This window comes from Trichosurus vulpecula, chromosome 8 (assembly GCF_011100635.1).
Source record: "Trichosurus vulpecula isolate mTriVul1 chromosome 8, mTriVul1.pri, whole genome shotgun sequence".
NCBI classification, from domain to species: Eukaryota; Metazoa; Chordata; class Mammalia; order Diprotodontia; family Phalangeridae; genus Trichosurus; species Trichosurus vulpecula.
The window spans coordinates 111931828-111946359 of NC_050580.1; the positions used below are offsets into that span (position 1 = coordinate 111931828).

The 14532-nt window shown below is 45.4% G+C and overlaps 1 protein-coding gene across 2 annotated transcripts in view; it reads right to left on the reverse strand.

Moving 5' to 3' along the window:
* Nucleotides 1-843: 843 nt before the first annotated feature.
* The window catches only part of SUFU (SUFU negative regulator of hedgehog signaling), a 143598-nt gene continuing 129909 nt past the window's right edge, over nucleotides 844-14532 (reverse strand). For both annotated transcript variants that reach the window (XM_036735626.1, XM_036735625.1), the window contains exons 11-12: nucleotides 7646-7714; nucleotides 844-4834 (exon numbers count right to left, since the gene is read on the reverse strand). In XM_036735626.1, the coding sequence (XP_036591521.1) occupies nucleotides 4745-4834; nucleotides 7646-7714 (159 nt within the window). In that variant the 3' untranslated portion in view covers nucleotides 844-4744. The remainder of the gene's footprint in view (nucleotides 4835-7645; nucleotides 7715-14532) is intronic.

Sequence of the window (14532 nt, forward strand, 5' to 3'; positions counted from 1 at the left end):
TCCACATATCATCCCTCTTCCCAAGAAGGATAGGTGAGGGATACTGAAACTCCTTCAGCCTTCCTCCACTCCCACCCCCCCAACGAGGAGGGAGAGGCCAGAACAAAATTAAGACAGGGCTCCTTGGACTAAACATCAGTCTCAGCTACAAAGAAGCTTATGGGTCTCCTCAGCTGCTTGTCCTTTCTTCTAACCCGGCTGGCTGAAGGGGTGGGGACAGACACTAGGGTAGCCAATGATGGACGCACCCAGAACCAAGGTGGCAAAGGAAGGAGGGAGCCCAGCTGAGCCTGTAGCACAGGAGTCCCTTTCTACCCTTAAGACTAAGAAGCCAGATCTACCGTTCTTCTCATGGGTCTTCTTCCCATCTCCCACTTTGGGCACTTAAGAGTGGGCATATGACTTCCTGTGCAAAGGCCCACTCTACTAATCTTCCCTCTATGTTTTTCTCATCATTTCCTGCCTCTTGCTTTAGATGGGGCTTTTCTTCCAGGGTTGGGCTTGGGCAGAGAAGTTCTGCTCCCTATTCCTCTCCAGTGCTCCTCTCCATGACCTTATAGGAATTTATGAGCACTGAGTTGGGATCTGGACAAATAATTATTTTGTGTGACAGAGAAATTATCAACTGAGTAATCCTCCCCCTACTCCTTTCTGTATCCCAGCAAGGCTCTGAGGGGGTCTTTCCACTGCCTTTCAGGGTCATCCTCAACTCTATTATTTCACAGCTTAGGGACACTGTGGAGCCACCTACCAATCCCCTGGGATGTAAAAAACTTGGTTCTGGCATAGCTTCCATTCCGTTCCACTCCTGACCAGACAGAAAGCAGCACAGGACAAGGGTAGTTCTGCAAACATGTTTAATGCACTTAGATTACACTGAGGGAGAGGGGGCGGGAAGGAAACGGTTTCAGTGAGTCACTGAAAAAATTCTTACAAAAGTCCTGGCCTGCCACAATGCCCAGGAACCAAGTCACCACTGACAATAGAAACTAATACAAAAGATTAAAAAAGCTCTGCTCAAAACAGCTTTCAGGTTTTTGTAACAAAATAAGAAGGTGAGTTACAGTATCCTGACCCAAGGCAGGACTTAGCACTCCCCTTTGGGCACGAGGTCCTCTCAGCCAGAGAGGGAAGGAGCCTAGTTAAAAGGCAGAGAAAGGGGGATGCTCTCACAGTAGAATGTCTAAAGTTCAGCTCTCCACCAAACTTCAAAATTCAGGCCAAACACAGTCTTAAGTCTGTCTCTTTCCAAAAAGTGCTTTAGGCTTTTCAGATCCCTGAGACCTCTCCCCATTCCTCTCATCTTATTCCTTGGGCCACTCCTTTGGAAAGAGACAAGGCAAGACCAGAATATTCTTAAGATGGAGTATGGCCATGGCTGGATTTCTACCCTCTGACCCAGAGAGATGGATGTGAGCAATTCTTTAGCCTCTAAGGGGTAGTTGCCCAGAAGTGATACGTGACAATGACAAGCACTGCCCAAGATTTTGAAAGCCTCTGTGTCCTGTAAGACTTTATTGGTATCCAATCAGAGCCATCAAGATTGTAGATACTGGGGAGCTCCCCATTTGCCTCGAAGAGGCTACCATGGAATATGAGACATGAGGAAATGATGGGAGAAGAAAATAGTTGTAAGTGGGATGACTGAAGAATCAGTCACTATAAGGAAGGAAGGACCCTCCCTTGGAGCTGGGAGAGTTCAAAGTTGGAAAAGGAAGAACAGATACTCAGTTCAGGATACAAGTTCCTGAGAGTTTCTGTCTAGAGGATGAGTCTACAAAGTCTAAGGGAAAGCTAGGTCAGCAAAGAACTCAGCGATGATCCCTATTCCACTCTTCCTGAGAATCCCAAACAGGAAAACCATAAAGACCCTCTAACTTGTAGTTCCTTTCCAACTTCCACCAACGGAGAGACTAGAGCCAATACAAAGGCGGCATGCACATGTGCAGCCACGTAGCGAAAGTACTTTGGAAAAAGGGACATGAAGTCCTGAGCCCAAGAGGAACATTCAAGATGTGCCTCTAGCCACTGGCCTTCCAGACTGCCCAGTGGGCTTTCTGGGCAATGTGTGTCCTTCCAAGACACCTTCCCTGAGCTAGGCTATCCTTAATATTGCTCTCTCCATTCACAGAGGACTACCCGGGTCCCTCATACTGATAGTTAACCCATTTATCCCAAAGCTCCTCATGCAGTAACCTGGTGCTTTTGGCACCAAGGGAGACTTTGGCTTAAGACACCAAACCAGATTAAAAGTGACAGGTGGAGAGGGCTGTGGGGTGGAGGAGCACTGAGACCTCTGTCTAGGGCTTAGAGAGGAGTGACTGATCAGGCTGGCTGCACCTTTCGTCCCCTTCCATAAGGCAGAGAAGTGAAGAATTTAAAAGGGATGGAGATGGTGGCAGCAGAGGGATCAGGGGATGAATTGAAAGCATCACAGGGCTAAGGCTAAAGACAGTCTTCCTGGAAAAATCCTCCTGAGAAGACCAAAGAATACTGCTGGAGTCAGAGACACTCAGAAGGCAATCATCTGGCTGGGGTGCATGACACCAGCAACTGGCAGCAAAGGGGCACATGGGATGAAGATGGAACCTTGCTGGGGAATTTGGGAACTGAGGGTCAGCAAATGAAACACCCACATTTTTCATGAATGAAAGATGAAGCTTATGCTAAAGAATTCCCAGGCCTGGATGGAAGATATGTTTGGGAAATCCAGAGAAGGCACTGGAGGCATTGTCATCTCTTGTGCCAGCTTGCTGTAAGCCATGATGGATGTCATGGACTATGGTATGCTTCTCATGTTACGGAGGTATATGTTGGATGGTGCCAGAAATGGTCTCTTAATTCCATGGCTGAAACAACTTCATTCAGGTCTGGGGTGGGAGGTAACCTAAAGGAGGCCTTGGGAGGCCAGAATTGGGTTGGTGTCCTTGGAGGTGGTGGTGCTGTGTCCTGATGCAGGAGGTCATGTGAGGATGAGAGGTCAGGTACTTGGGGAGTGACAGGAGAGAGAATACTTGTGATGAGAAGTCAGAGATAAAGGGAGGGAGGACTAGAGATATGGGAGGGAGGGGGGGAAGCAAGAGATGCAGGAAGATAGAGGTCAGGGATACAAGAAGTCAAAAATATGTTAATGGGAGAAAGGCCAGAAATGCAGGGGGAGAAGCCAGAGATTTAGGGGGAGAGGGACAGAAGTACAGGGAAAAAGACTAGAGATACAGAATAAAGCAGAGGATGTTAGTGGTAAAGAAGCCAGAAATACAGTAGAAGAAAGAGGCCAGAGAGGTAGAGAAAGGCCTGAGATGCAGGGGCAAAGGAAAAAAAGTACAGAAGACAGAGGTCTGCAGGAAAGATGAGAGAAAGAGGAACAAATAAAGGAAATAAATGAATTTAGGAAGAAAGGAGAGGAGGCGGAATGTGCTGTTGCAAAATGATAACAAGACAGATGTTAGAAGTTTATTTTTCAGCTTTTAATAAACTAGAAATTCCTAGAGCCTGGAGCTGTGGGGGCCTGAGGGAAGATGAGATCAGAAAGGAGGGAGTAGAGAGAATGGGGACCTAAAAGGTCACACAAACCCTGAGCTAGCTGGAGGTGGGGGAGGTGCCTGAAGGGGATGAGACTCTCCCTCTCCTAGGCTGGCCCCAGTTAGAGTGAGAAGCCCACTGAGAAGGCAAGGCTGATATCTTCTCCAAGTTTCCAAGAGTCTGGGCAGTGCTGGCTGCAGTCCTCACGCCTCACAGGCGCCGGTTTCAGGCCAAGGGGCTCCCTGAGGCTTCTACAGCCCAACCCACCTGGCAAAGAACACAGCCTTTCCTAGTAAGGGTTGGGCCATGGCCTAGTATCACGTTGGGGGGGTCTCAGGTCTCCAGAGACATAGCTTCACCTCTGTCCTACCTAGATGTCTCCTGCTTCTGAACACCCTTCCAATGGATCCAAAATGTCTTGTGAAGAAAAGTCCTTCTGTCCAAAAGGCCCTACAATAGCTATTCGTTGGCAGGCAAACACTAAGCACCTTCTAGTGACGTGGCTGGGTAGGGGGATGAGGGAGGGGGAAAGGCTAGGTATCCCCTGCCCTATTCCAAGAGAAGAAAGTTCAACTTGAAAACCAGTTCCATTTAAAACAAAAACAAAACCAATATGCGTGACAGCTTCTAGACACCTTTGTGGAGCAATTAAATACCATATGGTTTCTAAAAAATAAAATATAAAAAACAAAACAAAACAAAAAAACCCCAAACATATTCGGAGGAATTGTTCTGTAGCCAGGAGGAATTTGACTAACAAAAGGTTTCCAGAGTCAGGAGGAGCCAGCGCATTTAATCCGTGGGTCTAGGGCTCTTCCCCAGACCTGCAGAAGTGGGCAAGAATGGAGGAGTGAGGTCAGACAGCTTGTGGGAGAGTCAGGGGTCCTAGAGTCATATCTCCAAACCAGAACCAGGGGTGGAATGACAGAGTCATTAGCTACTCTTTTGGTCTGGTAGGACCTGAGCTGGGCTGGACAAGGTCTCATTCACTCCTACTGGGCCTGGAGTGGCCTGGCCCCCAGATAAGAGGTGAGGTGGAGGGGGGCCGGGGTCAGGCCCGTGTACGCACCCCATTGTGGGCTGCAGTGGCTGTGCAGTAATCCTCTCTCTCTTTTCCTTTTATTTGCAGGAATCATTTTTACTGCAATCATTACACTGTTGAGTCACTTGGGAGCTAGGCCGGGCTCTCATGGTCGTCTGAAGGAAGGGGCCGAATTCAGGGCTAGTGCAGTGGGCTGTCAAACACAACGTCTGGCAAAATGGAGACTTTCAGTTTCTTTTCTGGCCAGCTGTATTCCTTGGGAAGTTTGAACTGTGAATGAGAAACAGAAACAGATAAACACAGTATACACACTTGGCAGAGCTCACTCTCCTTTTTCTGGGGTTCAAGTAAAGACAAATTAGGACCAACTAAACCTTCATTTCACCTCCCTCATCTCACCCCCACCCCCAGTCCAGGTGACTCATTTCCCATTGAGGGCACTCAGGAGCAGAAATGTGGAGAGAGGAGAGAAGTCATCTGAGAACCTGACTTCAACTTCAAATACCAGAAGGAAGGCAGGTGGCTAGAGTGAAGGTACTCTTCTACCCAGGTTTTTCCTGTGCTTGGTGCAGAGGAAATAATATTGAACTAGGAATAGGGAGACCTGGGTTCTAGTCAATCCTAACTCTGCTAGACTTGGTTGAATTACTTCTATCTCTGAACCTCAATTTTCTCATGTGCAAAATGAAGGGGAGGGGCAGATTTGGATTATTGTGCAAATGTCTTTTAGCTTTTCCCAATGGGTAACCGAGCCTCCAACCTAAGCCCCAAGGAAGAGTTTGAACGCACCAAAATTCTAGGACTTTCAAGCCAAGACCATTCCTTTTTTGTGTTCTGACATCATTAACCAAAGATGGTTGCAGGCAAGTTTCCTAACCTCTCCTTACCACCCATATCTCACTTCTCTGGGCCATTCTTGCCAAAAGCATGGAAATTCCCATTCCGAGTTTGGGGCTTAGAACATCCAGATGTTAGGGTCTTGGCCTTCCTGGCTACAGTGGTTTTTGCAAATGTAGAAAGAAGGTTCCTAAAGCCGGTTCCTATAGCATTTGCTGCAGATGATTGAAAAATGTCTCCAAAGAAGAAAAGTCCCTGGCTTCCTTCCTAAGTGCCTGGTCCCTCTGCCTGCCTTTCCTTCCCATAAAGGTCAGGGAGGGAGTGTTAAAGGTCCCAAGAGTCTAGTTGTGTTCCTGAAGGAAAAGTCTTCAACCCTAGCCTTCTTTCTACCTTTCCAAGTTGCACTGAAATCTTTTCTGTTATTCAGCCAATAACTATCTTTTGGAAATTAAGGGATGGATCATTTCCCCCTTTAACAGAGGCTTTCCCAAAACAGGGCACACTGGGCTCTTCAGGAAACTTTGCATAACATCACAGACTGGCCCTATGTGTGTCTTACCATCCGAAAGGAACTTCAAGCCAAGTAACTGCTTGGAATAGAAAAGAAGCAAGGACTGGTAGGGGTTCAGCTTGCCCATTTCTGGGGTTGGAAAACATGAGTGTGAAGCCTCTTGCTCATTCCTGTCCCTTAATTAGATTAAGGAGGCCCATGTCACTGGTAAGTGTGGGAGAGTAGTGAGGGGAAGGTGAGAGAAAGGAGGCAGGGTGTAGGGGAAGACTCTGGTCAGGAAAACAAAACAGAAAAGGGTTATTTTTGGTGACCTACTTTCCTGAGCTCCCCCTCGCTCCCTTTTCTTCTCTCTATACCATCACATTCTCCTTCCCCCAACACCTAGCACCCACCTCAAAGCTGAAGTTTGGCCTAGTGCCACTGTATGAGCGTGTTTGTGCACGAACATGAAGTATGAGTGCCTGTCCAGAAATGTTTCCAGCATATCTTTGGTCTCTTTGAAAATGGACATCCCTAGAGCACTGGCCTATGCAAAGTCCCTAGGATGATGACCATGTGTAAGTGTAAAAGAAAGAACAGACTCACTCCAAGTGAGTGCATCCTACGGGCAGAGGTAGGTCGCTATTGTACCATATTATCTGTAAAGCAGTATCCTTAGGGATTTTCCAATTACCTAAAACAAGGATTAAAAGTCCTGGACTGGAGAGCCATAGGACCTCTCCAGGGCCTGGGTGAATCTCAACAACTTTTCAGTCATAGATAGAAATGTTGTAGTAAAAAGGTGCCTGACAGGCTGTGCTTGGGCCCTAGACCTGGGGAAGGAAACTCTGGGTCTGGCAGATACCCAGTCCTGCCTGGCTCTAGAGCCCAGGCTGGGACCTGAGCCTCAAGGAAAGGTAACTGAAAGATTTTTGCTTCACTAAGATCCCAATTGGGGAGGGCTAAGTTAGGAATTATTCTGCCTAGATGCTGGCGGACAGACATGCAGCATTATCAGGGAATGTTGTTCCAGCTCTCTCATGTGATGTTAACCTGGGCATTAAGGCAAACCAGGAACCAGATCCCTCAGAGGTGTTTTTCAGTGGGAGGGGAAGAGACTAGAGGGAGGGAAGGTGGGAAGGGACTTTCCAAGATGAGGTAAGTCTCGTCAAATGAGAACACGGAGAAAGCTGAAGGAGGAAAAAGAAGGATTATGGGCCCTTCTGTTGTAATAGGTGTAGAGTCCCAGAGGAACAGGCCCCAGCCCCCAACATAGGCCTCTTCTCTGGGAACTGGGGGCAAGGATTAGTAGAGGGCAAAAAAGTGGGGAGAGCTCATGGAGGAAGGGAGGCAATAGTGAAAGTAACTAATAGGTAGACATTCTGACAGAAGAGTTGAGAGTCCCCTAGCAGCCCACCAGTGTGTTTCCAAATGGAATACTATCTGGCAACAAACACGTGCTTTCTGTTCACAACTGGCCAGTTAACAGCAGGGGCTGGAAGAGAGTGAGGAGCAGCATGAAAGGCTAGTCTGGCTTTTTAGTGGGGACTGGTAACTGAGACAATTTGCAGGCATCCTTACAGTGGCCTGGGGCTGACTAATATGGGGTGGGGTGGGGGTGACTGAGGGGTGGGAGTGGGGGATGGGGAAGTCAGGAAAAAAAGAAGCCATTTAACTAAGAATCTTCTCTCCTCCCACCTCCCCCCACCTGATGACTGGATAAAGCTTTCATAGACTGATACAAATAGGCTTACTTCCTCTGGAGAAGTCAAATCTTCTAAGTCTTCCAGCATTCTTTCTACAAATTCTTCAGTCAACAGAATCTGGAAACAGAGGTACAGGAGTTTTACATTTTTATACTCAGGGCCTTATTTAATTGTCAGCAACAGACTCTCTTCTGCCCACAGAGAAGATTTGAGTCCATTCTCTTTGGTTTGAGGCCTTTCATTTTTGGTTCCCCTTTCCCTTTGCAAGGCCTGCCTGTGCTCCGTCTGTCTGTTCCCCCTTTTCTTGAGTCACTCATATTTCCAAATGTGCTAATGGGGGGTTGGGGTATGGGGAGAAGCAGTGGGACTAAAAGTTGACACAAGTCTGGCTTTCCAGTCATTGGCCAGTATTTGCTAGTGCTGGTTCTAAGAAGTAGTTTGAAATATGGGGAACGAAAAAGATTTTTGCTTTTTTTTTTACACTATTTGATGCAGTTATAGTGAAGCTCCTTCCTCTTCTAGGCCCACCTTGTCTCCCCAACCTCAATACATCAGGGTCCTGCTTTCTGGGCACATGGGAGGGCATGGTTTAGCAGAGGCAGACTGACAGCTTGTTGGGATCCTGTAAAAGGGGTCCCAGCTTCTGATATGGGTTGGGTCACATAACCTTTGAGGTACCTTCTAATCCTTTGGTGCTAAGATTCATATAAAGGTCTAGTGATTTCTAAGGTTCCTTCCAGTTCTAAATCATAGGATCCTTGCCCAGCATTCTGTATATGCCAAGTGTTTCTGACTTCTCTGACTCTATCAAGGGCACTGCCATCTACTAGTCACATAGACCGTCAATATCCCTCTCCCTCACCTATCACATCTAATCAGTTATCAGGTCTTGTCTGTTTTTTCCCGTTAAAACATCTCTTGTACACATACCCTCCTCTTCTTTTATCTCTGTTCCCATTGCTACCATCCTAGTCCAGGCCTGCATTACCTCTCTCTTGGACTACTGACTGCATCAGCCTCCTCACTGCTTTCACTGCCTCTAGTGTCTTTCTCCAGTTCATTCTACAAAAACTACCAGATGCCTTTTTCTAAAGTATTACTCTGAAGCTTCTTTTGTGGTGGCAAAAAACTGGGAATTGAGGGGATGCCCATCAATTGGGGAATGGCTGAACAAGTTGTGGCATATGAATATAATGGAATACTATTGTTCCAGAAGACATGACAAGCAGGATGATTTCAGAAAAACCTGGGAAGATTTAGATGAACTGACAAAAAGTGAAGTGAACAAAACCAGGAGAACATTGTACACAGTAATAGCAATATTGTTCGGTTAAGAACTGTGAATAACTTAGCTATTCTCAGCAATACAATGTCCAAAACAATTCCAAAGGACTCATGATGAAAAATGCTATCTACCTCCAAAGAAAGAACTGATGGAGTCTGAATGCAGATTGAAGCATACTATTTTTCCCTTTTTAATTTTTTTGTAGTTTTTTTTCCGTCTTCTTCACAAAATGAGTAATACTGGAAACATGTTTTGCATGATTGCATATGTATAGCATATATCAAATCATTTACCATCTTAGGGATGGGGGAGAGGGAGAAGGGAGAGAGAGAATATGAAGCACAAAATTTAAAAGAATGAATGTTAAAAATTATTTTTATGTACACGTAAAAATTTGGAAAAAATAAATTATTCAAAAATAAAGTACTGCTCTGATCATATCAAACCCTATAATGGCTCACTACTTTCTCCCACATCAAGTGTACTTCCATCTCCTACCACTCACTAAAGTGCATTGTTCTCGCTAGGCTAGTCTCATATATGGACATGCCATGCTTATTCCCATCATTGTGCCTGCTTTCATGTTATTCTCTCAAAGGTGCAAATCCTTCAAGTTTTGGCTTAAATGCCTTCTCTAGGAAGGCTCCCCTGATTACTTCAGCCCTCATTGATCTTTCTCTTCTCTGACTTCCTATACTAATGACTTTTATCACAGAATCTAGCAATGAAGCACATATGCTCTTACATTATACATCATAGGTATATTCATAGTCCTGTTAGTTACTTTGGCTTGTTCCTGCTGGCACTTCTTAGATTGATATATGGGTGCTTTTTGATAGGGTTGAATGGATTTTAGGAGGTGAGGAAGAAGGGAAATTAGTTTGGATACAGATATGGAAGGATTATTTCAGGATGAAGGGGAAGAAAAAGCAAAAGGCAGGGGATGACTGAAAGTGTCCTTTATCATAGCAGAAGCAGACTGGTGCAGTCTTAGGTGGCAAGATAATGAAACAAGTAGGGCCCTTTTGACAGTGGTTAGGGAAACAGATTGAGCCAGGGCTAGACAGGAAGTATGAATTTCCATAACAAAGGAATAGAGGGGGAAAAGAGAAAACTTGAATGGTAAGGTAGATGAACTGACTCCTGACTTCAGGATGTATGGACAGTGGGTCAAGATATGCTCATGATAATATAGCATAGGAGATAAAGGGCACATCCTAAAAGGAAGCCCTGGCAGATAGGATGGAATGGAAAGATTTTTCCAGGACATTTTAAAATGCCCAGATTGCACCTTAAGGAAGACTATCAGAGAGTGAAATAGTGGATGAAGTCAGGATGTGGGATAAAGGGGAGAAGTAGGGAAGGAAGGATGGTGGAGGTAAGGAGAGACATAAGGAAGGAGGTGTTTGGGTCCCAAATGAAGAGGAATACAGAAGAGACTCAATGAGAAGGCACAAGATTTTAGACACTATGTTTTTTCATCATATTTTAGAGGAAAATGAGACTGACAAGAAGCAGGAACCCCAAGGAGTGAGACTATGACAAAAACTCAACCAAGGCCATCCTCTAAAGAGAAGACTTCTTGAATAGTCATTATTCCTTTTTCCTCTGGGCCCTAGTTCTGTTTCAGTCTGAAACCATTCTCCTCACAAAGGACCTACTTAATGACCTGTGGGGGTCCCTGACCAGAAGCCTACGCTGAACTAAACATGACCTTTTCTAGGCACACAAGGGCCTTGGTCAGCCTCACATAAGCTCTTACTGCTCTAAAGCTTTCTAAGTCTGCCATTCCTGTAAAAAAACCAAAACCCTAGCTTCTTTACAATTCTACCCCAGCCCTGGTCACGTTCACATTTTTACACTTCTAGTTCTATCTTCTCAGACAAATGCTAGCATATGCAACAGCAAATAGCTAAACCCCAATTAGGTGTAATTACTTCTGCTCAGTCAGACTAGGGTTACTCCCCCTCCACATATGATTACTGAAGAGAAGGACCTAGGTTAGAGAGTTTCCTGGAATAGCATCGAGTTAGATTACTAAGGACAGAGAAGGAGGGTAATATGACCATCACGTAGTCAGGGAGACCAGTAAGAAGTCAAATGAGAAAAACATTTCCAGTTTCCTCAACCACCCTTGCAGGTCAGCTTTAGTTATGCTGAAGGCAATCTCCTAGGCTAGTAAACTGCCATATGGACCCACTAGTCCAAAGCAGATTTGGTATATGTGTATGTATGCTTTTGTAGGGGACTTGGTGAAGCTATGAGCCTGCTTTTAGGAAGGAAACCAATAATCTCAGGACTATCTTGGTTGTGATTTGTACCAAGGCTAAGGGAAGAGAGCATGAGGGTAGAAGGGGGAAAAAGGTCCTATGTTAAGTCTTTCTAGCCTTTCCACCTCCACCCCTCTTTATTGCTGTTCTCATAGTGCTAATAACTGCAGATTCTTGCCGAAACTACACATTATTTTAAAGTTGTAGTTTAAATTTTTTAAAAAATTACATGAGATATGCATATCAAGGGTGACATTCCCAGCAAAGAAACATGACAGACTGTCATAGCTCTAGGCACCTCATTTAATTTCCTTTGGGAGCTAAACCTTAGAAGCTCAGATTGAACAAATAGGTTCTGTTCTTTGTATATTTCAGAACTGGGCCTGGAGAATGTTAACAGATCTTATCAACAGGACGCTGAAGAGAGATAGCAATGATGGAGCAGCTTAGGTGCTCTCCAAAGAGTAACAGACCAACTGTTGTGATGCAACTGTGGGAAAAGTATGTGCAGTCCTGGAGCCAAATGAAACCATTATTAGTATGCTACGCTTAAAGCTGACAGTGTCTCTGCTGGAGGTTGCCTTACCCTCTCATGAAATCTGGCTGTGTCTGAAGAAGGATGAGGACCTAGCCTTGGGCATCCTTCTTACATTTGGGGGAAGGTGGCAGGGGAATGTACTGAAAGTCCGATGGCCAGGATGCTCCCCATCTACTAGGCCTAGGAAGTGCTCTGATTACATAATGTCCCTGTAGTTGACCTATTCCATTTTTTTTTTTTTTGCAGTGGCATATGGTTAAAGGGAGGACACTTAAGCTTACGATGATGGGTTGGGGAGCAGGGAGGAAACATCTCTAGACTAGAATTTCCAAATATTCTTCTCCCCTTCTCCCTTCCCCCATCCCTAGTGTTTCTGATGTATAGTTGGGCAGAAGGTTAAAAACAGTGGCTTCCCAGAAGGAAACAGTGGGTTTTGAAGGTTGGATCTCCTGGTCCAACTACTTACTCCACAGTCAAGGAAATAGCTACTCTAACTTCAATAGGGTGTTCTACCTTCACAGTGTTGATGACTGACTTTGTTATCTATTCCAAGACTTAGGTGTTGAACTACATGTGTTCAAGAAATGGATGAAGGAGACAAATTAACCCGGATTAAAAGCTCCTGGTCAGAATAAGCAGGACTTATGGCCTTGCTCTAGAATAGAGATGTCAAACACTGGCTGCAGGTGTTAACTTTGAGCCAGATGGAAATGTAACTGGGAAATATTTAACAAAATAAATAAAAATACAATAGAATAAAGGTACTCTTCATTAATATCTGGCCTGCAGAGATCATTACGTATGGATCCGTGGCCCCCCTTTTTATCTGAATTTGATACTACTGCTCTAAGCCTAAAGGGAGAGTCTTAGGGCAGCTGAAGGGGGATGAGCCAATTGTAGCTCTATCAATTTTAAATAGTTCAGTTGTGGTAAAGGGAAGGTAGGGAAAGATTTTGTGGCTCTCCCACAGGTTCAGGCCATAGACAGGGCTTCAGTTCCTGGCTCTGGCCTTGTCCCATTAGGCCAGAAGGTGACATCAGCACAAATCACGTGCTTGGTGACAAACTGGTTGGCTGAGAGAATAAAAAGCACCCTGCACACTCCCTATCCCTGGGAAGTTCTAGAAATGAACCAGAAAAGAAGCCACATATCTTTCATCAGTGCCTACCCTGGGCAAGCCTGGCTGTGCCGGGGATCCTGGCGAGGCTGCAGGAGGGAGCACAGCTGCTGCTGATTTGACACCAATTCAAACATTTGTGGTCAATAATATTTCTGAGTCTGCAAACAGTGCCTGACAATGCCCACTCCTTCCCTCCTGTTAGACAATCCACACTTTGTCCAGGGCCTTGTTTGCTCTAAATGTTGACATGTTCTTGTTTCCCAACAAGTTTGGCTGTTCCTCTCTTCTCCCCCTTCTTTCAGGGAAGGAAATGTGCTTTTTTTTCACTCTTCACAGAGCCTGCCAAGGAGCTGCTTTAGTACATGCAGCCATAGAGATGGGGAATATTTAATTTGCAACAATGCTAAGGCCCCCCCGAACTCAAACTGGAGCACCTCCTATCCCTTTTCACCAGGCCTGGCCCAGGCTCCTGCAAAAAGGTAGCCTAGTGGGCCTCAAGTTTCATTTCCTGTTCTCAGTAGGTGGTAGAAAGTTCACTGCAGTGGCCATCAGGCTTCAAGTACCCTGGGCTGCCTGCACTATAAAAAATAAGATATCAACAACTGTCTAAAAAGGGGTCCAGTCTTTCCTCTTCCTCTAGAAGCAGAAGCCAGAGCTTAGATGCCCTTGTTACCACAGATCTGTGAGGCAGTCTGTTGTTAGGAGAAGAATTTCATGTACTTTTCTTCTCAGTTCATAGTTGGAAATATTCAAAGGTTTCCAAAGGACCTGTACATGTACTAGAACCCAGTTTTATGATAGCAACACTAGGTACTGGCTTGTGACTTAGGTCAGAGACTTTCAAGGTTTACCTCTTGGACCTCTAAGTCAGAGGAATAGCTGGGAACTAAACCTAGCCATTTGACTCTCCAATATGGCCTAATATAGCAGACTACATTTCTGCAGACACAGCAGCATCCAATTTCTAACCTTTTCCAAGTGACAGGCCTCTGAGTCAATGTCTAGTGGGAGATGTTTAGGGAAAGGGGGACACTTGTGCAAGCTGCCAAGCATTATATGACTGAAAAAGCTTCACAAAAACTTTAAATGCTGGGGAAAATATCATTGTGTGTGAGGATATGAGCCTGATTTGACCTTTTGGCTCAAGAGCTCCCCTATTTCAAATACTGATTGCCTAGTGGCCTCTTCTTTGGGCCAGATTCCTATACAGAAAACTAAGAGGGCAATATTGACAGACTTGTTAAGTCTCTGGGATGGAGATTGGAGAGAGACACTTTTAGGGTTTACAACCTATGTTCCAGAGGTGCTTTTCCCCTCTCTGTAAGGACCCTCGGTTCGCTGAAGAGTTGATAATCTTAAAATTATCCCCCACCCCCTCCTGCCCCTTTCCTGGTTTCAAAGAGAGGCTGAAAAGTGCAGAAATGAAACAAACGAGAGTCAAGAAGGAAGCCTACCTCTCGTCAGGTATAGCTCTCTGTGGCTATGTAAAATTAGAAGGTTCTTTCACACTCCCTATCATTGCAAACACTGCTTCACTTTACTGGAACAGGCCACGAGTAGACAACATTCTCTAGGTGTGGGGGAGAAAATAAAGAGTAGGTACTCGGTATGGGCCAAGGAGGCAGTAACCTGGGGGGTAGGAGTGCCAAACAGAGTGGGAGGGGTGAAAGATTGGTTCTGTGACACTCTCTTTTCCTACCATTTCTAGGACCTCCAAGGGAG